The 24,419-nt window shown below is 41.6% G+C and overlaps 2 protein-coding genes across 2 annotated transcripts in view; both read right to left on the bottom strand.

The window, feature by feature from the left end:
• Positions 1 to 5,832: 5,832 nt before the first annotated feature.
• On the bottom strand, positions 5,833 to 8,982 carry LOC133624007 (uncharacterized). Its single transcript, XM_061987582.2, has one exon. The coding sequence runs from the start codon at positions 8,940 to 8,942 to the stop codon at positions 7,650 to 7,652; it is 1,293 nt and encodes a 430-aa protein (XP_061843566.2). The 5' UTR covers positions 8,943 to 8,982; the 3' UTR covers positions 5,833 to 7,649.
• A 6-nt stretch (positions 8,983 to 8,988) lies between these two features.
• The window catches only part of LOC133623954 (uncharacterized), a 98,719-nt gene continuing 83,288 nt past the window's right edge, over positions 8,989 to 24,419 (bottom strand). The window contains exons 5-7 of the mRNA XM_072916116.1: positions 18,272 to 18,514; positions 9,054 to 9,208; positions 8,989 to 8,997 (exon numbers count right to left, since the gene is read on the bottom strand). Of these exons, the coding sequence (XP_072772217.1) occupies positions 8,989 to 8,997; positions 9,054 to 9,208; positions 18,272 to 18,514 (407 nt within the window). The remainder of the gene's footprint in view (positions 8,998 to 9,053; positions 9,209 to 18,271; positions 18,515 to 24,419) is intronic.

The following is a 24,419-nucleotide window of genomic DNA, read 5'->3' as shown; positions in this document are numbered from 1 at the left end:
GTTCATTGTTTTCAGTTTGTCTGTCTGGTGACATCCCACAATTATGCTCTGCACATTTCTGACACTTGATTTCATGTCCATCGTTCATGCTGCTCCTTTTAGTCCATGCCAAGTAAGTTTTCTTTATTAATGCTATAGTCTTTTGGTTTCATAGTTTGTTCTCCGCCACTGTGCGCGCTTTTCGTTTGTACTTTTTTTTGCTATACTCTTTTGGTTTCATAGTTTGTTCTCCGCCACTGTGCGCACTTTTCGTTTGTACTTTTTTTTGCTATAGTCTTTTGGTTTCATAGTTTGTTCTCCGCCACTGTGCGCGCTTTTCATTTGTACTTTATTTTTATATATTAAATAAATCATGTATTTACATTCCCGTCTCGCCCGAGCCAACTTTCCGTTGCATTCCGGAAAAGCAAACACCCAGGACCAAGTCATGACACACGTATGACAAAAAGTGTGTGAAAATCAGTGGTATTCAGTGAGGTAAGATGAATTAAATGTGCTGACAGTTCATTTCTGCTGCCAAATGAATCGCACTGAGTGGAGCGGATCACCACTCCAAGATGGCGGCCCCGCGTCTCGTCAGCGCCAGTAGGCAGTAGCGCTCCATGCTGCTGCACTGGGAGCAAGTGGGTGCAGTGTCTTGCCCAAGGACACAACAGCGTGACGAGGATGACAGAAGCGGAGATCGAACCTAGAACCCTCAGGTTGCTGCCACGGCTGCTCTACCAACCGAGCCACGCTGCGAAGTATCTCGTCCGTGTACTTACTACAACATTTAACTCTGAGCTGGTAACTGTGCTCTATCTTGTTTTCTTACACGTCTGAGTCGTGTTTGCAAGTGTTCATTTCAGTTTGTCGTAGTCAGGAAGTAGTCTTTGCCATTAGGTTGAATGTGGCAGTCTTGTCTTCTGTTGAGTCCTACAAAGTGTTTACACTATAAGTATTGGACTTAAGCTGTTTGATTGTAATGTGAATCTATGGAGGTTAATTTGTGTCTTTAATACCAAAGATTTTATTGACACTGAATGTACGTAACTGAATGTTTTAGTAAGTAAGTGAGGCTCTACTTTTTAAAATGTGCTAGCTCGATGATAATAAACATTGGATATGCCATATACATGCTACTGATTAGCGCAGGGGTCGGAAACCCAAAATGCTGAAAGAGCCATATTGGACCGAAAAAATGTATTTGTGATAGAGTGATTGGAGCACATACTTGTTGGTCACTAAAAAACATTCATGAAGTTTGCTTCTTTTATGAATTTATTTTGGGTCTACTGAAAATGTGATCAAATCTGCCCAAAGTCTTTTTCGTCAAGACCTCAACGCGCTGTTTCAGTTAATGTAGCCAGTATCAATGTTAGGAAAATATCTCCAGGAAAACTTTGTATCAAACTTTCTTTGGAGGTGTCAAAAATGATGTCACCAAGTGGGGGCGTGGCCAAAAAAAGAATTGAGAAGCACCGGATTAGGCTATTCCTGGTCCGTATCCAGTCCCCAGTATCCAGTCCATTTATTATAGTGGTTGTCCACACATTTGAAAATTTTTATTTTTTTAATACTTTTTTTATTTATTTGTATTATCCATCCACCCATTTGCTACCGCTTGTCCCATTTAATTTTTTGAATTTATTCATATGTTTTAAATTTTTGTATTGCTTTATTTATTTTCCTATGATACCGTATTGAGTCTTTGATTTATTTTGTACTATTTCCCATTTTGTCTATTATTTTTGAAGTTGTTCTTGATTTATTATATCAGTTGATTGACCGCAGCTGTGAAATGTGATTTTCTTATTTAAATGGGGATAGCAGGTCCATTCTATGTGTCATACTTGATCATTTCGCGATATTGCCATATTTTTGCTGAAAGGATTTAGTAGAGAACATCGACGATAAAGTTCGCAACTTTTGGTCGCTGATAAAAAAAGCCTTGCCTGTACCGGAAGTAGCAGACAAGTAGCGTGACGTCACAGGTTGTGGAGCTCCTCACATCTGCACATTGTTTACAATCATGGCCACCAGCAGCGAGAGCGATTCGGACCGAGAAAGCGACGATTTCCCCATTAATTTGAGCGAGGATGAAAGATTTGTGGATGAGGAAAGTGAGAGTGAAGGACTAGAGGGCAGTGGGAGCGATTCAGATAGGGAAGATGCTGTGAGAGGCGGGTGGGACCTGATATTCAGCTGGGAATGGCTAAAACAGTAAATAAACACAAGACATATATATACTCTATTAGCCACAACACAACCAGGCTTATATTTAATATGCCACAAATTAATCCCGCATAACAAACACCTCCCCCCTCCCGTCCATATAACCCGCCAATACAACTCAAACACCTGCACAACACACTCAATCCCACAGCCCAAAGTACCGTTCACCTCCCCAAAGTTCATACAGCACATATATTTCCCCAAAGTTACGTACGTGACATGCACATAGCGGCACGCACGTACGGGCAAGCGATCAAATGTTTGGAAGCCGCAGCTGCATGCGTACTCACGGTACCGCGTCTGCGCATCTAACTCAAAGTCCTCCTGGTAAGAGTCTCTGTTGTCCCAGTTCTCCACAGGCCAATGGTAAAGCTTGACGGTCATCTTCCGGGAATGTAAACAATGAAACACCGGCTGTGTTTGTGTTGCTGCAGCCGGCCGCAATACACTGCTTCCCACCTACAGCTTTCTTCTTTGCTGTCTCCATTGTTCGTTGAACAAATTGCAAAAGATTCACCAACACAGATGTCCAGAATTCTGTGGAATTTTGCGATGAAAACAGACGACTTAATAGCTGGCCACCATGCTGTCCCAAAATGTCCTCTACAATCCGTGACGTCACGCGCTGACGTCATCATACCGAGACGTTTTCAGCAGGATATTTCGCGCGAAATTTAAAATTGCACTTTAGTAAGCAATGTTAAGATTTCATCATTGATATATAAACTATCAGACTGCGTGGTCGGTAGTAGTGGCTTTCAGTAGGCCTTTAAGTGCATCGCCTCCTGTTGGAAATTACACAATGACGAAGACCTTGTCGAAACCGGTCTGTTTTGTAGCGCCTGCGCAGTTTGTATTAAAATTGTTCGAAGGACACGAGTGTTGCTGGCTTTGCTTTTTCTTTTAAGTACACATTTTGCCGTGCACCTCTTTATTTTTGTTTTATTACATTTTTTTGGAGAGCGCGTGTTTTTACCCCCATATTTTGTATCCAGCTTCTGCCATCTTAGTCACGGTCCTTGAGTCCTTGGGCAAGAGTTAAGAGCTAGGGACTCATGGGTGAGTCATTGAACGAGTTAATAAAGAGAACCTGTGGGAAAAAACCCAGGTTGATTCGATCATGACTCTCCCTTGAAAAGTGAGCACACTCACTGTGGAGAGAGACAGACATTTGTGGAAATAAGAATAGTTATGAACAATTCTTTTGCTGAACAGCTCCGAGGATCAGGTCTTTAGTTACGGTTCTCTGAATTTTATTCAACAAGGTCACAGGTAAAGGTTACAGCGCTGCTCTCATTTTGCAAGTACAAACATGATACAAAACGATATTTGGTCAGCTCATAAACTCTCAGAAGTAGAAAAGCAGACCTTTATTACATATTCAGGTTATAAGTGGCCTACTATGCAAATGACTGATAAACCATCAGAAGTTCAATGTTTGCAGTTGTGACAATTGACCCTTTTTGGAAGCAATTATTGTGACAAATTCCCTCTAAACATACCTCAGGACTATCTTATAAGTCATTCTTGTGGGACATGATCAATCAATCAATCAATCAATCAATGTTTACTTGTATAGCCCTAAATCACGAGTGTCTCAAAGGGCTGCACAAGCCACAACGTAATAGTGTGAGAGTCCAGTCCATAGTGGATCTAGTTAATAGTGTGAGAATCTAGTCCATAGTGGATCTAACATAATAGTGAGAGTCCAGTCCATAGTGGATCTAGTTAATAGTGTGAGAATCTAGTCCATAGTGGATCTAACATAATAGTGTGAGAGTCCAGTCCATAGTGGATCTAGTTAATAGTGTGAGAATCTAGTCCATAGTGGCTCTAACATAATAGTGTGAGAATCTAGTCCATAGTGGATCTAACATAATAGTGAGAGTCCAGTCCATAGTGGATCCAACATAATAGTGTGAGAATCTAGTCCATAGTGGATCTAACATAATAGTGAGAGAGTCCAGTCCATAGTGGATCTAACATAATAGTGTGAGAGTCCAGTCCATAGTGGATCTAACATAATAGTGTGAGTCCAGTCCATAGTGGATCTAACATAATAGTGTGAGAATCTAGTCCAAAGTGGATCTAACATAATAGTGAGAGTCCAGTCCATAGTGGATCTAACATAATAGTGTGAGAATCTAGTCCAAAGTGGATCTAACATAATAGTGAGAGCCCAGTCCTAAGTGGATCTAACATAATAGTGAGAGAGTCCAGTCCATAGTGGATCTAATAAATAGTGTGAGAATCCAGTCCATAGTGGATCTAACATAATAGTGAGAGTCCAGTCCATAGTGGATCTAACATAATAGTGAGAGAGTCCAGTCCATGGTACATCTAGTATAATAGTGACAGTCCAGTTCATAGTGGATCTAACATAATAGTGAGAGTCCAGTCCATAGTGGATCCAACATAATAGTGAGAGTCCAGTCATTAGTGGATCTAGCATAATAGTGTGAGTCCAGTCCATAGTGGATCTAACATAATAGTGAGAATCTAGTCCATAGTGGATCTAACATAATAGTGTGAGAGTCCAGTCCATAGTGGATCTAACATAATAGTGTGAGAGTCCAGTCCATAGTGGATCTAACATAATAGTGTGAGAGTCCAGTCCATAGTGGATCTAACATAATAGTGAGAGTCCAGTCCATAGTGGATCTAACATAATAGTGAGAGTCCAGTCCATAGTGGATCTAACATAATAGTGTGAGAGTCCAGTCCATAGTGGATCTAACATAATAGTGTGAGAGTCCAGTCCATAGTGGATCTAGCATAATAGTGAGAGAGTCCAGTCCATAGTGGATCTAACATAATAGTGTGAGAGTCCAGTCCATAGTGGATCTAGCATAATAGTGAGAGTCCAGTCCATAGTGGATCTAATATAATAGTGAGAGAGTCCAGTCCATAGTGGATCTAACATAATAGTGTGAGAATCTAGTCCATAGTGGATCTAACATAATAGTGAGAGTCCAGTCCATAGTGGATCTAACATAATAGTGAGAGTTCAGCCCTTAGTAGATCTAGCATAATAGTGTGAGTCCAGTCCATAGTGGATCTAACATAATAGTGAGAGTCCAGTCCATAGTGGATCTAACATAATAGTGAGAGTCCAGTCCATAGTGGATCTAACATAATAGTGTGAGTCCAGTCCATAGTGGATCTAACATAATAGTGAGAGTCCAGTCAATAGTGGATCTAACATAATAGTGTGAGAGTCCAGTCCATAGTGGATCTAACATAATAGTGAGAGTCCAGTCCATAGTGGATCTAACATAATATTGTGAGAGTCCAGTCCATAGTGGATCTAACATAATAGTGTGAGTCCAGTCCATAGTGGATCTAACATAATAGTGAGAGTTCAGTCCATAGTGGATCTAACATAATAGTGTGAGAGTCCAGTCCATAGTGGATCTAACATAATAGTGAGAGTCCAGTCAATAGTGGATCTAACATAATAGTGTGAGAGTCCAGTCCATAGTGGATCTAACATAATAGTGAGAGTCCAGTCCATAGTGGATCTAACATAATATTGTGAGAGTCCAGTCCAGACAAGGTGAGTTCGACATTCCAACCCCTTGGGACTGCAGAAGAAGATCATACACACACTATCTACTAGAGATGCGCGGTTTGCGGACACAACCGCGGAGTCCGCGGATTATCCGCGGGTCGGGCGGTTGAAATAAAAAAAAATTAGATTTTAAATAGATTCAGGCGGGTGGCAGTTAAACCAATTCGGAAATATATATACATAGTTAAATGTTGTTACCCACATACGAAAAACGAGCAGGCACCTGCAGCATGCCACAACAGAAGAAGAAAAAAAAAAGAGATGGCAACGCCGGCAGCAAACGTGGTACGCGACAAACTAAAAAAGGGAATAATAAAGACCAGGGGAAAAAAAGGCCAGAAAAGTTCAGCGTGGACTCGTTTTTATGAGGTTGTAAATCAGGATGATAGTAATGCTGGCTACGTGATTTGCAAGAGCTGCGACGCTGTTTATGTCTACGACAGTCACAAAACCGGGACATCTAACATGGTGCATCACATTTGTGCAAAACCCCGAAACTCCACAAACACCCTGAGCATGAGCAGTTTCGTCCGCCGTGATCCCAGAAGAGTGCCACAGGATGTTAAAACAAGATAGAACGCAGCTGCCTGCAGCAGTTTGAGTGGCGCGAGCGCGCTTGGAGGTGCGCTCAGCGCGGCTCCCAGATGATTGCGCACTGGTGTGCGTCTGGGCCGTGACAGCGTGGCACGCATTGAATGTCTCTGCTGAATTGGATCAGTCTCCTTTCTTTAACAGGCAAAAGCTTTATAACCTCACTAATGCCTTGCATCGTCTATATTAGATATATAACAACGGGCGGGTGCGGTTTTGATTAAATGTTAGTTCGGGTGGATGCGGATGGTTGACGACTTTTGTGATGCGGTTGCGGATGAAATAATTGCCTATCCGCGCATCTCTACTATCTACACATTATCTACACACGTCATGGTTCTTTGTTATTAACCATTAACACACATTAACCATATGCGTGAGTATACTGATGACCTCAAGTGATCCAGACCGTGTGTCTATTTCCATCAGGGTGGGGTCAAAGGTCAACACAGCCTGATGCTGAGCGAACTGCGGAGTGTGTATTGGAATGGGATGTGTATCTAAAAGAAGTATCAACAAGGCCCCAAATAAAAATACAGACATATGAATGATCATTATTCTTCATGATGGACTTTTCTTTTTTTTTTTACCAAATGTCAGGGTCACTGGGTTAAAGGTTTGATTGATTGATTGATTGAAATGTTTCTTGACATCTTAAAAGAATTGAATCCATGTAATGCTATAAAAAGGCAAATGGATGGCACAAAAAGCCCAAAGGCTTGTTTCCATTGTGGTCCATTAAATATTCATCACATTTGATACATTCATGAATAAAAGGTCAGGGTGTGATGTGTGAATATGACCCATTTATCGATTTTTTGTTTAACAACTATGTCAAAAGAAACTCAAGTGTTGTGTAATCTATCACATGGCTGGATGGCTGGGTCCAGACTGGCGTGCCTGGTGGTCAGGATCTGGACCCGAGTCCGGACTTTAGAAAATGCCCTGCAGTAGACCCTTACTGACTCTGCTGGAGTCCATTTTTTCATTGTTGTTTTTTTCAAACGTTTAGACACAAATGCAACAACAGCATTTAGCATTAACCGAAAAGGAGCAGAAAGAAGTACAACTTATACCTGCTCTGTTTCAACAAAAGTCATTTACAGTTCCACTTCATTTGAGCTGTCACAAAAACTACCTTAATAAAGTTGATCATTAATAGAAGACTTCCAATAAGAAAGTTATTCTCCTGTGTGTTTTCAATACCTCCTTTTCGAAACAAAAAAATTGTTACAAACTGAACAACTGAAAGGTTTCTCTGCTGTGTGCGTTCTCATGTGTAACTGCATTTTACTTTGAGCAGAGCGTCTTTTATCTCACACTGAACTGAAATGTTTTTCTCCTTTGCGTGTGTCCTCATATGAAATTGCACTTGATGTTTGGCGGAAAATCTTTTATCACACACCGAACAACTGAAAGGTTTTTCTCCTGAGTGTGTTCTCATGTGTCTTTGCACGTTCTCCCTTTTGGAGAATCTTTTCTCGCACACTGAACAACTGAATGGTTGCTCCCCTGTGTGCGTGTTCATGTGTATTTGCATTTTATATTTGACAGAGAATCTTTTAGCGCACACTGTACAAATAAAGGGTTTTTCTCCCGTGTGTGTTCTCATGTGTCTTTGCATGTTCTCTTTTTTAGAGAACCTTTTCTCACACGCTGAACAACTGAATGGTTTTTCTCCTGTGTGCGTGTTCATGTGCATTTGCACTCTATTTTTGACAGAGAATCTTTTGGCGCACACTGAACAGCTGAAAGGTTTTTCTCCTGTGTGCGTCCTCATATGTGACTTCATTGCACCCTTGACAGAGAACCCTTTATCGCACACTGAACAGCGGAAAGGTTTTTCTCCTGTGTGCGTTCTCATGTGTGTCAGCATTCTAGATCTCCCATAGAAATTTTTGCCACAGTTTGAGCACTTGAAAGGTTTTTCTCCTGTGTGCGTCTGCATGTGGAGAGTCAAATGAGAGTTTACAAGAAAGCGTTTTGCGCAGACGGAACAGCTAAAAGGTCTTTCTCCTGTGTGCGTTCTCATGTGTTTTTGCATTGAGGATTTGACGGAGAATCTTTTACCACAATCAGAGCAGCTAAAAGGTTTTTCCCCTGTGTGTTTTCTCATGTGTATTTGCATTGTACTTTTGTCACAGAATCTTTTGCCACAATCTGAACAACTATACACATTTTCTCCTGTGTGTATCCTCATGTGTTTAGTCAAACTAGATTTGACAAAAAAGCCTTTTGCACACATTGAACAACCAAATGTTTTTTCACCCGTGTGTATGCTCTGGTGGGATTTCATTGCACTTTGGACAGAGAATGTTTTACCGCAAACTGAACAGCTGAAGGGTTTTTCTCCCGTGTGCGTCCGCATATGTCGAGTCAAATTAGAGTTTTTAAAAAAGCCTTTTCCGCAAACTGAACAACCAAAGGGTTTTTCTTCTGTGTGCGTTCTCATGCGTGATTCTATATTTACGTTAACGTTTAACGTGTCCTCACTATCTGATAGTGGAGCTAAGAGCTTGTCTGCTTGTGATCCTCCACAGTGGTCTCCATCAGCTTCTGTTGTCATGTGTAGTGGTGAGTTGCTTCTTGAAGGTTCCACGGCTCTGTTCTCCTCACTTGGACTGTGATGAAGGTGTGAGGACTCAGGTGGTTTGTCTTCATGGTCTTCAATCTTCACAGAGACGACAGTCAGTGGAAAGCTGCTACGATCATCCTCCTCAGAGGTCCAGAGTTCCTCCTCTTCCTCTTTATGTTGTGGTTGTGGCTCATCTTGCTTTAAAGAGGAGGTCTCCTCCAGCGAGTGAGGGGGACGTTCTTCTGCCTGTTGGACGTCTGCGGGAACATACAAGAATTATATGAAAATATAGGAAATATAATGGCCTACCACGTTTGTATTAACGAGGTGATGTTTCCAAAACAATTATCTATTTTAGTAAATAACATGTCTTGGCTGTTGTGGTTCCAGGACACCAAACTTAGAAAGTTGTTTGTTTGTATCTACATGCTGAACAGCAGGTAGCTTATTAGGCGGGACACAAAGTAACTTTTACTTTAACTTTTTACATACTTGCCAACCTTGAGACCTCCGATTTCGGAGGGTGGGGGGCGTGGTCGGGGTGGGGCGGGGTCGTGGCTAAGAGGGGAGGAGTCTATTTACAGCTATAATTCACCAAGTCAAGTATTTCATATATATATATATATATATATATATATATATATATATATATATATATATATATATATATATATATATATATATATATATATATACACACACAGGTAAAAGCCAGTAAATTAGAATATTTTGAAAAACTTGATTTATTTCAGTAATTGCATTCAAAAGGTGTAACTTGTACATTATATTTATTCATTGCACACAGACTGATGCATTCAAATGTTTATTTCATTTAATTTTGATGATTTGAAGTGGCAACAAATGAAAATCCAAAATTCCGTGTGTCACAAAATTAGAATATTACTTAAGGCTAATACAAAAAAGGGATTTTTAGAAATGTTGGCCAACTGAAAAGTATGAAAATGAAAAATATGAGCATGTACAATACTCAATACTTGGTTGGAGCTCCTTTTGCCTCAATTACTGCGTTAATGCGGCGTGGCATGGAGTCGATGAGTTTCTGGCACTGCTCAGGTGTTATGAGAGCCCAGGTTGCTCTGATAGTGGCCTTCAACTCTTCTGCGTTTTTGGGTCTGGCATTCTGCATCTTCCTTTTCACAATACCCCACAGATTTTCTATGGGGCTAAGGTCAGGGGAGTTGGCGGGCCAATTTAGAACAGAAATACCATGGTCCGTAAACCAGGCACGGGTAGATTTTGCGCTGTGTGCAGGCGCCAAGTCCTGTTGGAACTTGAAATCTCCATCTCCATAGAGCAGGTCAGCAGCAGGAAGCATGAAGTGCTCTAAAACTTGCTGGTAGACGGCTGCGTTGACCCTGGATCTCAGGAAACAGAGTGGACCGACACCAGCAGATGACATGGCACCCCAAACCATCACCCAACCATGCAAATTTTGCATTTCCTTTGGAAATCGAGGTCCCAGAGTCTGGAGGAAGACAGGAGAGGCACAGGATCCACGTTGCCTGAAGTCTAGTGTAAAGTTTCCACCATCAGTGATGGTTTGGGGTGCCATGTCATCTACTCATTGTTGAGTTAAGGGTTGAATTGTCCATCCTTGTTCTATTTTCTGTCACTATTTTTCCAACCATGCTGAACACCCTTTCGCAGGTACCCAGAAAGGTTTCGAGTATCACCAAAAAAACTGAATCTCTGAAGACAGTATAAAAATCTGTGTTAAAGGTGTACAAATACTGTTTGTATAATAAGCATGTTATTGTTTACAAATGAGGGTTAAGAGTTCAGTACTAAAAAAAAATAAAGAATGTGGCTTAAGTACAGTTTTGTAATTGAGCTGCTGCATTTTTTGGTTGGGTTGTTTGATTATTTTGAGTAACTTCTACATTTCTAAAAGGGGAGGAATGTAATAGTGATCTATGTTTGTCTGTTGCCATCTCCTGGTGAATGTTGGCTATAGCGTACTGGGGTTACTTTTTGGTTGGCCAACGATTTACGTGGTGTTGCGCACCTGACGTCAAGTGTGTGAGTCTGTTCTGAAGTCTACAGTAAAGAGACGTACTTCATCCGCTCGCCTGGTTTTTGCCTCCAACTCAATATATTACAACAACATTGCTGTTTACGGCAGACGAACTGCTTTACGGTAGAAAAAAACGTGACTGCTGTTGTTGTGTGTTGTTACCGCGCTGGGAGGACGTTAATGAAACTGCCTAACAATAAACCCACAAAAAAAACCAAGAACTCGCCCTCGATTATTCTACAGTTATAACGTGTTTGGGCAGGCACGCTGTTTATACTGTGGGAAAGCGGACGTGAAAACAGGCTGTCGACATGTCACTCAGGTCCGCATGGAGCTGGAGGGGGCGCCTGAATTTCGGGAGATTTTCGGGAGAAAATTTGTCCCGGGCTGTTTTCGGGAGTCTCCCGGAAAATCCGGGAGGGTTGGCAAGTATGACTTTTTAACTTTGTCTCCTTCTGCTGTAATGTTTCAGAGCGAGGGACTCATCCGGTCTGTCCGTTATGATGTCTGTGCAACACTCGTGTTGTTTTAGCCAGCATCTTTGCAAAAGTTTGGACACACCTTCTCATTCAATGCCTTTTCTTTATTTTCATGTAGGTTGTCACATCAAAACCATGAATGAACACATGTGGAGTTATGTACTTAACAAAAAAAGGTGAAATAACTGAAAACATGTTTTATTCAAGATTCAAGATGAATTATTGTCAATTCTTAACATGCACAAGACACATAAGAACTGAAAAGTATATTTTCGGCACAGACCCACTAAGAGCAGACATACGTTACAGGGAGACAAGACAAGACCGCCGACGGCACAGCCATTTTTACGGCGCTCCTTAAAGAGGAACATTATCACAATTTCAGAAGGGTTTAAACCATTAAAAATCAGTTCCCAGTGGCTTATTTTATTTTTCGAAGTTTTTTTCAAAATTTTACCCATCACGCAATATCCCTAAAAAAAGCTTCAAAGAGCCTGATTTTAACCATCGTTATATACACCTGTCCATTTTCCTGTGACGTCACATAGTGAAGCCAACACAAACAAACATGGCGGAAAGAACAGCAAGCTATAGCGACATTAGCTCGGATTCAGACTCGGATTTCAGCGGCTTAAACGATTCAACAGATTACGCATGTATTGAAACGGATGGTTGTAGTGTGGAGGCAGGTAGCGAAAACGAAATTGAAGAAGAAACTGAAGCTATTGAGCCATATCGGTTTGAACCGTATGCAAGCGACACGGGAGAAAGCGAGGACGAATTCGGCGATCGCCTTCTAACCAACGATTGGTATGTGTTTGTTTGGCATTAAAGGAAACTAACAACTATGAACTAGGTTTACAGCATATGAAATACATTTGGCAACAACAAGCACTTTGAGAGTGCAGACAGCCCAATTTTCATCAATTAATATATTCTGTAGACATACCCTCATCCGCGCTCTTTTCCTGAAAGCTGATCTGTCCAGTTTTGGAGTTGATGTCAGCAGGCCAGGGAAGCTAGGGTCGATATTCTTCTCTTGATCATCTTCGGTGGCATAAGGTACGGTGTGAGCCAAGACATCCAGGGGGTTTAGCTCGCTCGTCTGCGGGAACAAACTGCCGCCATTGCTTGCCGTGCTACCGAGGTCCTTTGTCCCTGAATTGCTCACACACTCCGGCAGATTCAATGGGGGTCTGGCGGCAGATTTCTTTGACTTTATCGTTGGAAATGCATCTGCTTTGAGTGTCGCAGGATATCCACACATTCTTGCCATCTCTGTCGTAGCATAGCTTTCGTCGGTAAAGTGTGCGGAACAAACGTCCAATTTCTTGCCACTTTCGCATCTTTGGGCCACTGGTGCAACTTGAATCCGTCCCTGTTGGTGTTGTTACACCCTCCGACAACACACCGACGAGGCATGATGTCTCCAAGGTACGGAAAACAGTCGAAAAAATGGAAAATAGCAGAGCTGATTTGACTCGGTGTTTGAGAAAATGGTGGATTGCTTCCCGATGTGACGTCACAACGCGTGACGTCATCGCTCCAAGAGCGAATATTAGAAAGGTGTTTAATTCGCCAAAATTCACCCATTTAGAGTTCGGAAATCGGTTAAAAAAATATATGGTCTTTTTTTCTGCAACATCGAGGTATATATTGACGCTTACATAGGTCTGGTGATAATGTTCCCCTTTAACATGCACAAGACACATAAGGACTGAAAAGTATATTTTCGGCACAGTCCCACTAAGAGCAGACATATGTTACAGGGAGACAAGACAAGACCGCCGACGGCACAGCCATTTTTACGGCGCTCCTTAAAAAAAAGGTGAGAAAAAGGTGATTATTGGGAAAGGGGGGGAGAGTAAGAAAATATCAGTCAAAGGCTGGATCCGCAAGAGGGGGTCCAGACTGAGTCCAAGGGAAAAAAACCTAATTTGCAATGCAAACATAAACACGTTACATTTAGTCACAACAAACTCGCAACAGAGGGAGGGGGAGTTGGAGCAAACAAGCGGTGGTGAAGGCGGTGGTTGGGGAAGGGGCGGGTGCGTGCGTGTATGCCCAATCAACTTGGGTGGGATGTTGACTCAAAAGCGCTGATTTCAACCATTGAAATACTTTCTATATCTCAAGACTTATGGTCATTTGAAAACAGCACAGATATGTCATAACGGCGGCTACAGTTTTGATGTTAAATGTCTAAAAAAATGATGTAGAACCTCCTTCAGGCTGGATTGAAAATCTTAATGGGCCGCATTTTGCTTCTGTTCTGTTAGTTTTGGACTCCCTTCTTTCTTTCTTTCTTTCTTTAGTTTATTTGGAACATGAACACACTTACAGCATAATGCATCACACAATTTCATGTCTCATAGGAGTTATTACGGTAATGTACGTCACAGCAGCTCAGACAGGAACAAAGCAGAGTGGGCGGGGTTTGTTTTCGGAGCAGCCAGCCTGAAACGCATGTGTCAGGAACAGACACGGAAGCCAAATTGTACAACACATTTCTGCGTAAAAGTGATAATATATCATACTGTAGGTGTTTATTAAACTTTGCATGCATATTTTGCTGTTTGTTACATGTTTGTTGTGTTTTTCTTAAATGTAAAAGTATTTGGTCACTGTCGGAGGCAGATATTTACATATATCCGAATTTAAGTGTTACTTCCTTTATTTCATTGTCATATTACAAAACAGCTAGTGTTTTTCTTCCAAATGTGGTCTTTTGGTTGTCTGCAAAACTGTGTGCTTAACCTTGAAGTGAGGAATGTTAGAGAGAGCGATAATAAGCATTTGTTTTGGCTAGAGAGACATGACTGCCAGGGGGGGAGGAAGAGGGACTTAAGAGGAGAGGGGTTTTGGTCGAGGGGGGGGACAGACCATCTTGGCGGCGCGATAGAATGTTCTATACTGGATTGGTCTAAATGTATATATATATATATATATATATGCAAAGCTTTGCAAATATATTACAAAATACCTATTCTGTCTCTGGTGGTTTTTCAACTCACCTTTAAGTGTCGTAAAGAGCTTGGGAGCAACTTGTGACTTGAATTCCCTGGGAGGAACAACTGGTCCAAAACGCAACACCACCCATCCAAATGATGAGAGTCAGGGGCCCTACTCACTTGGCCCAATGTATAAAATCAAACACTTAGGCATGGAGACAGTTTCTACAAACATGTGTTAAAGTGATTTCCAGTGTGGAACTGTCATAGGATGCTACCAGTGTAACAAATCCAGTCGTGAAATTTCCTCGCTCCTAATTATTCCAAAGTCAACTTTATTGTAAGAAAAGTGAAGAGTTTGGGAACAACATCAACTCAGCCACCAAGTGGTAGGTCACGTAAACTGACACAGAGAGGTCAGCGGATGCTGAAGCGCATAGTGCAAAGACTTTCTGCACAGTCAGTTGCTACAGAGCTCCAAACTTCATGTGACCTTCCAATTAGCCCACGTACAGTACGCAGAGAGCTTCATGGAATGGCTTTCCAATGGCCGAGCAGCTGCATCTAAGCCATACATCATCAAGTCCAATGAAGTGAAGTGAAGTGTGAAGTGAATTATATTTATATAGCGCTTTTCTATAGTGACTCAAAGCACTTTACATAGTGAAACCCAATATCTAAGTTACATTTAAACCAGTGTGGGTGGCATTGGGAGCAGGTGGGTAAAGTGTCTTGCCCAAGGACACAACGGCAGTGATTAGGATAGCGGAAGCGGGAATCGAACCTGGAACCCTCAAGTTGCTGGCATGGCCACTCTACCAACCGAGCTATACCGCCCCTAACTAACTAAACTAAACTAAACTAAGAAAAAGAAAAATACATATTTATATAAATATGATATAGTGTATATGATACAAATCCTGTTTCCATATGAGTTGGGAAATTGTGTTAGATGTAAATATAAACGGAATACAATGATTTGCAAATCCTTTTCAACCCATATTCAATTGAATGCACTACAAAGACAAGATATTTGATGTTCAAACGCGTAAACTTTTTTTTTTTTTGCAAATAATAATTAACTTAAAATTTCATGGCTGCAACACGTGCCAAAGTAGTTGGGAAAGGGCATGTTCACCACTGTGTTACATGGCCTTTCCTTTTAACAACACTCAGTTTGGGAACTGAGGAGACACATTTTTGAAGCTTCTCAGGTGGAATTCTTTCCCATTCTTGCTTGATGTACAGCTTAAGTTGTTCAACAGTCCGGGGGTCTCCCTTGTGCTATTTTAGGCTTCATAATGCGCCACACATTCTCAATGGGAGACAGGTCTGGACTACAGGCAGGCCAGTCTAGTACCCGCACTCTTTTACTATGAAGCCACGTTGCTGTAACACGTGGCTTGGCATTGTCTTGCTGAAATAAGCAGGGGCGTCCATGGTAACGTTGCTTGGATGGCAACCTGTATGTACCTTTAAGCATTAATGGCACCTTCACAGATGTGTAAGTTACCCATGTCTTGGGCACTAATACACCCCCATACCATCACACATGCTGCCTTTTACACTTTGCGCCTATAACAATCCGGATGGTTCTTTTCCTCTTTGGTCCGGAGGACACGACGTCCACAGTTTCCAAAAACAACTTGAAATGTGGACTCGTCAGACCACAGAACACTTTTCCACTTTGTATTAGTCCATCTTAGATGTGCTCAGGCCCAGCGAAGCCGACGGCGTTTATGGGTGTTGTTGATAAACGGTTTCCGCCTTGCATTGGAGAGTTTTAACTTGCACTTAGAGATGTAGCGACCAACTGTAGTTACTGATAGTGGGTTTCTGAAGTGTTCCTGAGCCCATGTGGTGATATCCTTTACACACTGATGTCGCTTGTTGATGCAGTACAGCCTGAGGGATCGAAGGTCACGGGCTTAGCTGCTTACGTGCAGTGATTTCTCCAGATTCTCTGAACCCTTTGATGATATTACGGACCGTAGATGGTGAAATCCCTAAATTCCTTGCAATAGCTGGTTGAGAAAGGTTTTTCTTAAACTGTTCAACAATTTGCTCACGCATTTGTTCACAAAGTGGTGACCCTCGCCCCATCCTTGTTTGTGAATGACTGAGCATTTCATGGAATCTACTTTTATACCCAATCATGGCACCCACCTGTTCCCAATTTGCTTGTTCACCTGTGGGATGTTCCAAATAAGTGTTTGATGAGCATTCCTCAACTTTATCAGTATTTATTGCCACCTTTCTCAACTTCTTTGTCACGTGTTGCTGGCATCAAATTTTAAAGTTAATGATTATTTGCAAAAAAAAAATGTTTATGAGTTTGAACATCAAATATGTTGTCTTTGTAGCATATTCAACTGAATATGTGTTGAAAAGGATTTGCAAATCATTGTATTCCATTTATATTTACATCTAACACAATTTCCCAACTCATATGGAAACGGGGGTTGTAAGAAGGCGGCCCACTTCACTGGCCCGCCTTCAAAGATAACCCGGCATGTGTAAGACTGCTGCTCGACAGCGGGGCTTTCCCCAATGCCAGGGACTCCAACAACAAGTAGTTTAGTTTCTTAATCAATGCAAAGCGTGGGATGCAGTGGTGTAAAGCACGTCACCACTGGACTCTAGCGCAGTGGAGACTTGTTCTCTGGACTGATGAGTGACGCTTTTCCATCTGGCAATCTGATGGACCAGTCTGGGTTTGGAGGTTGCCAGGAGAACGCTACACTTCGGACTGCATTGTGCCGAGTGTGAAATTTGGTGGAGGAGGAATTATGGTGTGGGGTTGTTTTTTCAGGAGTTGGGCTTGGCCCTTTAGTTCCAGTGAAAGGAACTTTGAATGCTCCAGGATACCAAAACATTTTGGGCAATTCCATGGGATGGCACTTCAAGTTCATATGTGAGTAAAGGCAGGTGGCCAAATACTTTTGGCAATATAGTGTATGTTGTTAATGTTCAGTGTTTTATTGTTCATAGTCAATATTGTAAATCCCATTTTCTTTATTTTAATGTACATTTTGGGTGTCCCATTCAGTGAAAAAGTGTAAAATTCCAATCCGTTTTTTTAGGTGGTATGTCATAACTTTTTTAGAATTTTATCGGACTGGCTCCCTGTGCGTTATCGAATCAATTTTAAACTCCTTTTATTTGTTTTAAAAGGTCTAAACAACCTCGCGCCAACCTATCTCTCCGACCTCCTTCAGCCTTACTGCTCCACCCGATCCTTAAGATCAGCCGATCAGCTGCTGTTGACGGTCCCTGACACAAGGCTGAAGCTTAGAGGTGACAGAGCTTTCGCCGTTGCTGCTCCCAAGCTCTGGAACGACCTACCTCTGAGTATTAGACAAGCCTCCTCTCTTCCTGTTTTTAAATCTCTCTTAAAAACATACTTTTATTCCATGGCTTTTAACACTGAGTGATATCCATCCTGCAATGGCGCCCCATATTACACCTGCTGTGAACCTGTTTTTATGTTTTTATTTATTCTATTTTAATTATTTATTTTTTATCGTGTCCTGTTTGTGTTGTGTTGTGTTGTGTATTATCTTTTAACCTGCCCATTGTACAGCACTTTGGCTACTCCTGTGGTAAATTTTAAATGTGCTTTATAAATAAAGTTGATTTGATTTGATTTGATTGTGACTTTTGGTATTAGTGTTCCTGAAAAAAAGGGACCCAAACACCCATACTGTATGTAGATTCTTACAGCTAAATGTGTATATATCATTTATACACACATATACATTGGCCCCAAAGACACATTTTTTCTCTCAATGTGGCCCCCGGAGTCAAAATATTTGCCCAGCTCTGTATTAGATGATATGTGGATGTTGTGCTTACTTGGACTGTGATGAAGCTGTGAGGACTCAGGTGGTTTGTCTTCATGCTCTTCAGTCTTCACAGAGACAACAGTCAGTGGAAACTTGGTGAGATCCGCCTCCTCCTGCCCTACAGGACACTCTCCCACCCGAGTGATCCACACTTCCTCCTCTTCCTCTTTAATGCGAGGGGGCCGTGGCTCCTCCTGCTTCAAAACGGAGCTGGCCCCCAGCGGATGAGGAAGTCCAATCAGCTGTCGGACGTCTGCGAGACACAAACAAAACAAAACATATTTTGACTTAGACTTGGTTCTTGAACAATGTTTGTGAGCAAAAAAAGTTTATATATTGAAGAAAACTCAATGGGAACAAAGTAAACGAGAATAATGGGTTCCAGCCTCGACACAAGTCCATACTTTAGTCAAACTTTGTACATTTTGAACACAATATAAAGCGTTATACTAGGACTGTGTATGAAACAAACATAACAAGGGGGTGATGGATCAACTTTCTTAAAGGGGAACATTATCACCAGACCTATGTAAGCGTCAATATATACCTTGATGTTGCAGAAAAAAGACCATATATTTTTTTAACCGATTTCCGAACTCTAAATGGGTGAATTTTGGCGAATTAAACGTCTTTCTATTATTTGCTCTCGGAGCGATGACGTCACAATGTGACGTCACATCGGGAAGCAATCCGCCATTTTCTCAAACACCGAGTCAAATCAGCTCTGTTATTTTCCGTTTTTTCGACTGTTTTCCGTACCTTGGAGACATCATGCCTCGTCGGTGTGTTGTCGGAGGGTGTAACAACACGAACAGGGACGGATTCAAGTTGCACCAGTGGCCCAAAGATGCCAAAGTGGCAAGAAATTGGACGTTTGTTCCGCACACTTTACCGACGAAAGCTATGCTACGACAGAGATGGCAAGAATGTGTGGATATCCTGCGACACTCAAAGCAGATGCATTTCCAACGATAAAGTCAAAGAAATCTGCCGCCAGACCCCCATTGAAACTGCCGGAGTGTGTGAGCAATTCAGGGAAAAAGGACCTCGCTAGCACGGCAAGCAATGGCGGCAGTTTGTTCCCGCAGACGAGCGAGCTAAACCCCCTGGATGTCTTGGCTCACACCGTCCCTTATGCCACCGAAGATGATCAAGAGAAGAATATCGACCCTAGCTTCCCTGGCCTGCTGACATCAACTCCAAAACTGGACAGATCAGCTTTCAGGAAAAGAGCGCGGATGAGGGTATGTCTACAGAATATATTAATTGATGAAAATTGGGCTGTCTGCACTCTCAAAGTGCATGTTGTTGCCAAATGTATTTCATATGCTGTAAACCTAGTTCATAGTTGTTAGTTTCCTTTAATGCCAAACAAACACATACCAATCGTTGGTTAGAAGGCGATCGCCGAATTCGTCCTCGCTTTCTCCCGTGTCGCTGGCTGTCGTGTCGTTTTCGTCGGTTTCGCTTGCATACGGTTCAAACCGATATGGCTCAATAGCTTCAGTTTCTTCTTCAATTTCGTTTTCGCTACCTGCCTCCACACTACAACCATCCGTTTCAATACATGCGTAATCTGTTGAATCGCTTAAGCCGCTGAAATCCGAGTCTGAATCCGAGCTAATGTCGCTATAGCTTGCTGTTCTTTCCGCCATGTTTGTTTGTGTTGGCATCACTATGTGACGTCACAGGAAAATGGACAGGTGTATATAACGATGGTTAAAATCAGGCACTTTGAAGGTTTTTTTTAGGGATATTGCGTGATGGGTAAAATTTTAAAAAAAACTTAGAAAAATAAAATAAGCCACTGGGAACTGATTTTTAATGGTTTTAACCCTTCTGAAATTGTGATAATGTTCCCCTTTAATAAAAACAAATACAAAAAAAGAAGAACAGCTGAACTGTCCCTCTTTCTATGCAGTGGGGATGGCGTGGGAGAGTGGCCGTGCCAGCAACCTGAGGGTTCCTGGTTCAATCCCCACCTTCAACCAACCTCGGCACGTCCGTTGTGTCCTTGAGCAAGACACTTCACCCTTGCTCCTGATGGGTGGTGGTTAGCGCCGTGCATGGCAGCTCCCGCCATCAGTGTGTGAATGTGTGTGTGAATGGGTGAATGTGGAAATAGTGTCAAAGCGCTTTGAGTACCTTGAAGGTAGAAAAGCGTATTTATTTATTTATTTTTTTGTCATAAAAAAATACAATCATGTGTGCTTACGGACTGTATCCCTGCTGACTGTATTGATCTATATTGATATATAATGTAGAAACCAGAATAATAATAACAGAAAGAAACAACACTTTTGTGTGAATGAGTGTGAATGAGGGAGTTTTTTTGGGTTGGTGCACTAATTGTAAGTGTATCTTGTGTTTTTTATGTTGATTTAATACAAAATGTGTCATGTCTGTGTAATCATGTTTTGTTTTAGTCATGTTTTGTTTAGTTATTGGACTCTTTAGTTTCTGGCTTTTCACTCCCTTGTCTTGTTTCCATGATTACCTATTAGTTTCACCTGTTCCACGTTTGGACTCATTGTGCACTCTTGTTTGTCACCATAGCAACCCATTAGTTTTCACCTGTCACGTCACGCACCTGTTTCACGTTTTGAGTCACGCACCTGTTTTCCTTAATCATGTCTGTAGTATTTAAGTTCATTGTTTTCAGTTTGTCTGGCTGGTGACAGCCCACAATTATGCTCTACACACTCTTCATCCTCTTAGATCCTGCTTCATGTCCCATGCCAAAGTAAGTTTTTGTTCCATGTTTATAGTCTTTTTGGTTTCATAGTTTGTTCTCCGCCATTGTGCGCGCCTTTTGTTTACTTCCTTTTTTTTGTAGTTATAGTGTTTAAATAAAAATGTACTTACATTCCCGTCTCGCCCGAGCCAACTTTCCTTTGCATCCCGGAAAAGCAAACACCCAGGACCAAGTCATGACAAAATTGACATATCAAGATACAGGTGATGGAATTCCTGCTGGGCATTGCTGCCTGACGCACCTCCTCCAGTGCCTTTTTGACAGGTGTGCTGTGACACCTCACCGAACACCTCTGTGGGCATAAACGGGTCATCAGCTGGGGACCACCATTCATCAACGTTTCGCTCCTTTAACCCCAAAACGTCTCATGGTGGCGGAGCGATGGCAGGGATGTCTCCCTGCCACCCCCTGCTGATGTCCTAGGTGTTTGCCCCCCAACTCTTATGCTTCCTCCTTAGCTTGTTATGTTGATTTAATAAAAAATTAAAACAAAATTAAAAACTTCATTTTTTTAAATTTTTTTTTTTAATTTCTTGGTACCAATCGATCCACGGACCGGTACCGGGCCGCGGCCCGGTGGTTGGGGACCACTGGTCTATAAAATTGTTACAAGTACACCTCTGCATAACATTGTAATCTGATTAAAATGAAAGAAGGCAAAAATAGAAAGAAATAGATATCAATTTACAACAAAGAATAACTTTGTGCATAATACAATAATTATATCATAATTTAAACTAAACATTTTTTGACCGACTTGAACCATTTGATACAGTACTAAAATGATTAAAATCAAATAAACTCAGTAAATAAAAATGAATTCAGATTGATCAGCAACATTAACTCGGGAGCACAATATATAAAACATTTTAACTGGCAAAACTTTGAAAAAAAATTTAAAATAAGGAAGTTGGGTTTAATGGCTACAACAAGCACGTTTTATAGTGCGCAGCTTTTCGAAGCGAGGTTTGAAGCACGATACTGATAAAGCATGTTCCCTGGGGTCTGTCATGATCCGTTGTCCGGATCGTGTTTTTGTTATGTTCTGTTAGTTTTGGACTCTTTTAGTTCCTGTTTGACACCTGAGTTTGTTTTAGTTACCATTAGGGATGTCCCGATCCAGGTTTTTGCACTTCCGATCCGATACCGATATTGTTTTTGCATTTCCGATCCGATACCGATACTGACCGATACCGATACTGGCCTATCCGAGCATGTATTAAAATTTAAAGTTATTTAGCCTACTTAGTTGTCAGAATCATGTTGAAAAGGGTTTTAGTACTCTTGATAACAACTAGCCAGCTGAATTAGGGGAGTTTGAATAATACACAATGGTTGGTAACAAGAAACTGACCTGTTTATTCAAGGATAAACACAAAATAGACAAAATTATACATGACAAACAGAAATGGCATCATTGAACTAGGGCTGGGCGATATGGCCTTTTTTTAATATTGCGATATTTTAAGGCCATATTGCGATACACGATATATATCTCGATATTTTGCCTTAGCCTTGAATGAACACTTGATGCATATAATCACAGCAGTATGATGATTCTATGTGTTTTGATTGATTGATTGAGACTTTTATTAGTAGGTTGCACAGTGAAGTACATATTCCGTACAATTGACCACTAAATGGTAACACCCCAATAAGTTTTTCAACTTGTTTACGTCGGGGTCCACTTAAATTGATTCATGATACAGATGTATACTATCAGATATATACTATCATCATAATACAGTCATCACACAAGATAATCACATTGAATTATTTACATTATTTATAATCCAGGGTGTGGAGGGGGGCGCCGGATGTAAGTGTCAAAAAGACAGCCAAAAGAGTTTGATATGCGAGCACCTTAGAGGGAGCGTTGCTCGCACGGCTGCGCTAGCATCACAGCTAACGTGAGCCATGCTGCTACCTATCTGCTGGGAGAGGACGTATACGTATGTGACGTATGACGTGACAGTATGTGACGTGTGTAAGAATGTGTGCTTGTCTGTCTGTGAGAGGGAGACACAGGAAAGAGTGAGAAGAGCCTGTCGTGTAATGCCAGTAGCTAAAAGCAACTGCGTGAGATTCCACAGACGTGTGGATGTGTTGAAGGTGTGCTGGAAAAAGCGGAACGGAAATTACGGAGCAGCAGAAAAGTGGAATGTATTATTTAAATCGGTGCGTTGGAAAACACGGACCGGAGTTTTTTTTTAAACTGGATCTGGATCGGCATTTTCCCATGCCTTGCCGATACGCAATTTTTGGCAAATATCGGCAGCCGATCCGATCCAAATATCGGATCGGGACATCCCTAGTTACCATGGCTACTTATGATTTTCACCTGCCTCTGGTGTTTGGGACGCGCACCTGCTTCTAATCAGAGGACTATTTAAAGGGGAACATTATCACCAGACCTATGTAAGCGTCAATATATACCTTGATGTTGCAGAAAAAAGACCATATACGGTATTTTTTTAACCGATTTCCGAACTCTAAATGGGTGAATTTTGGCGAATTAAACGCCTTTTTATTATTCGCTCTCTCGGAGCGAAGCAATCCGCCATTTTCTCACTTTCGTCGGTGTGTTGTCGGAGGGTGTAACAACACGAACAGGGACGGATTCAAGTTGCACCAGTGGCCCAAAGATGCGAAAGTGGCAAGAAATTGGACAAAATTTGTTCAAAATACGAGGGTGTGGGGAAAGCCGACGAAATGGTCAGTCGTTTGTTCCGCACACTTTACCGACGAAAGCTATGCTACGACAGAGATGGCAAGAATAAACCGAAGATGATCAAGAGAAGAATATCGACCCTAGCTTCCCTGGCCTGCTGACCTCAACTCCAAAACTGGACAGATCAGCTTTCAGAAAAAGAGAGCGGATGAGGGTATGTCTATAGAATATATTAATTGATGAAAACTTTATTCATTACTCGCGGTTTTACGTAAATTATTATACATAAACTGTGTTCACCAATAATTTAGCTTAAAAACATTGATTTTTTTCAATCATTCGAGTACATTCGGGTAGTCTTATGTAATGCAGTATTTTGTGTCTATTTAGGTATGGTTAACCTGAGTGCTGAAATCGTGGAAAAATATATGTTCTTAGCGCGCCTGAAATGGGCTGTCTGCACTCTCAAAGTGCATGTTGTTGCCAAATGTATTTCATATGCTGTAAACCTAGTTCATAGTTGTTAGTTTCCTTTAATGCCAAACAAACACATACCAATCGTTGGTTAGAAGGCGATCGCCGAATTCGTCCTCGCTTTCTCCCGTGTCGCTGGCTGTCGTGTCGTTTTCGTCGGTTTCGCTTGCATGCGGTTCAAACAGATATAGCTCAATAGCTTCAGTTTCTTCTTCAATTTGGTTTTCGCTACCTGCCTCCACACTACAACCATCCGTT

The sequence above is a fragment of the Nerophis lumbriciformis genome, linkage group LG26, assembly GCF_033978685.3.
Source record: "Nerophis lumbriciformis linkage group LG26, RoL_Nlum_v2.1, whole genome shotgun sequence".
In the NCBI taxonomy this organism is placed as follows: Eukaryota; Metazoa; Chordata; class Actinopteri; order Syngnathiformes; family Syngnathidae; genus Nerophis; species Nerophis lumbriciformis.
The sequence above is the reverse complement of the archived record's forward strand: the minus strand, read 5'-3'. Positions and strand labels throughout refer to the sequence as shown.

What these genes read in the sequence shown, in the direction of transcription:
- LOC133624007 (XM_061987582.2), bottom strand. Translation starts at nt 8,942, where the DNA reads ATGACAACAGAAGCTGATGGAGACCACTGTGGAGGATCACAAGCAGAC.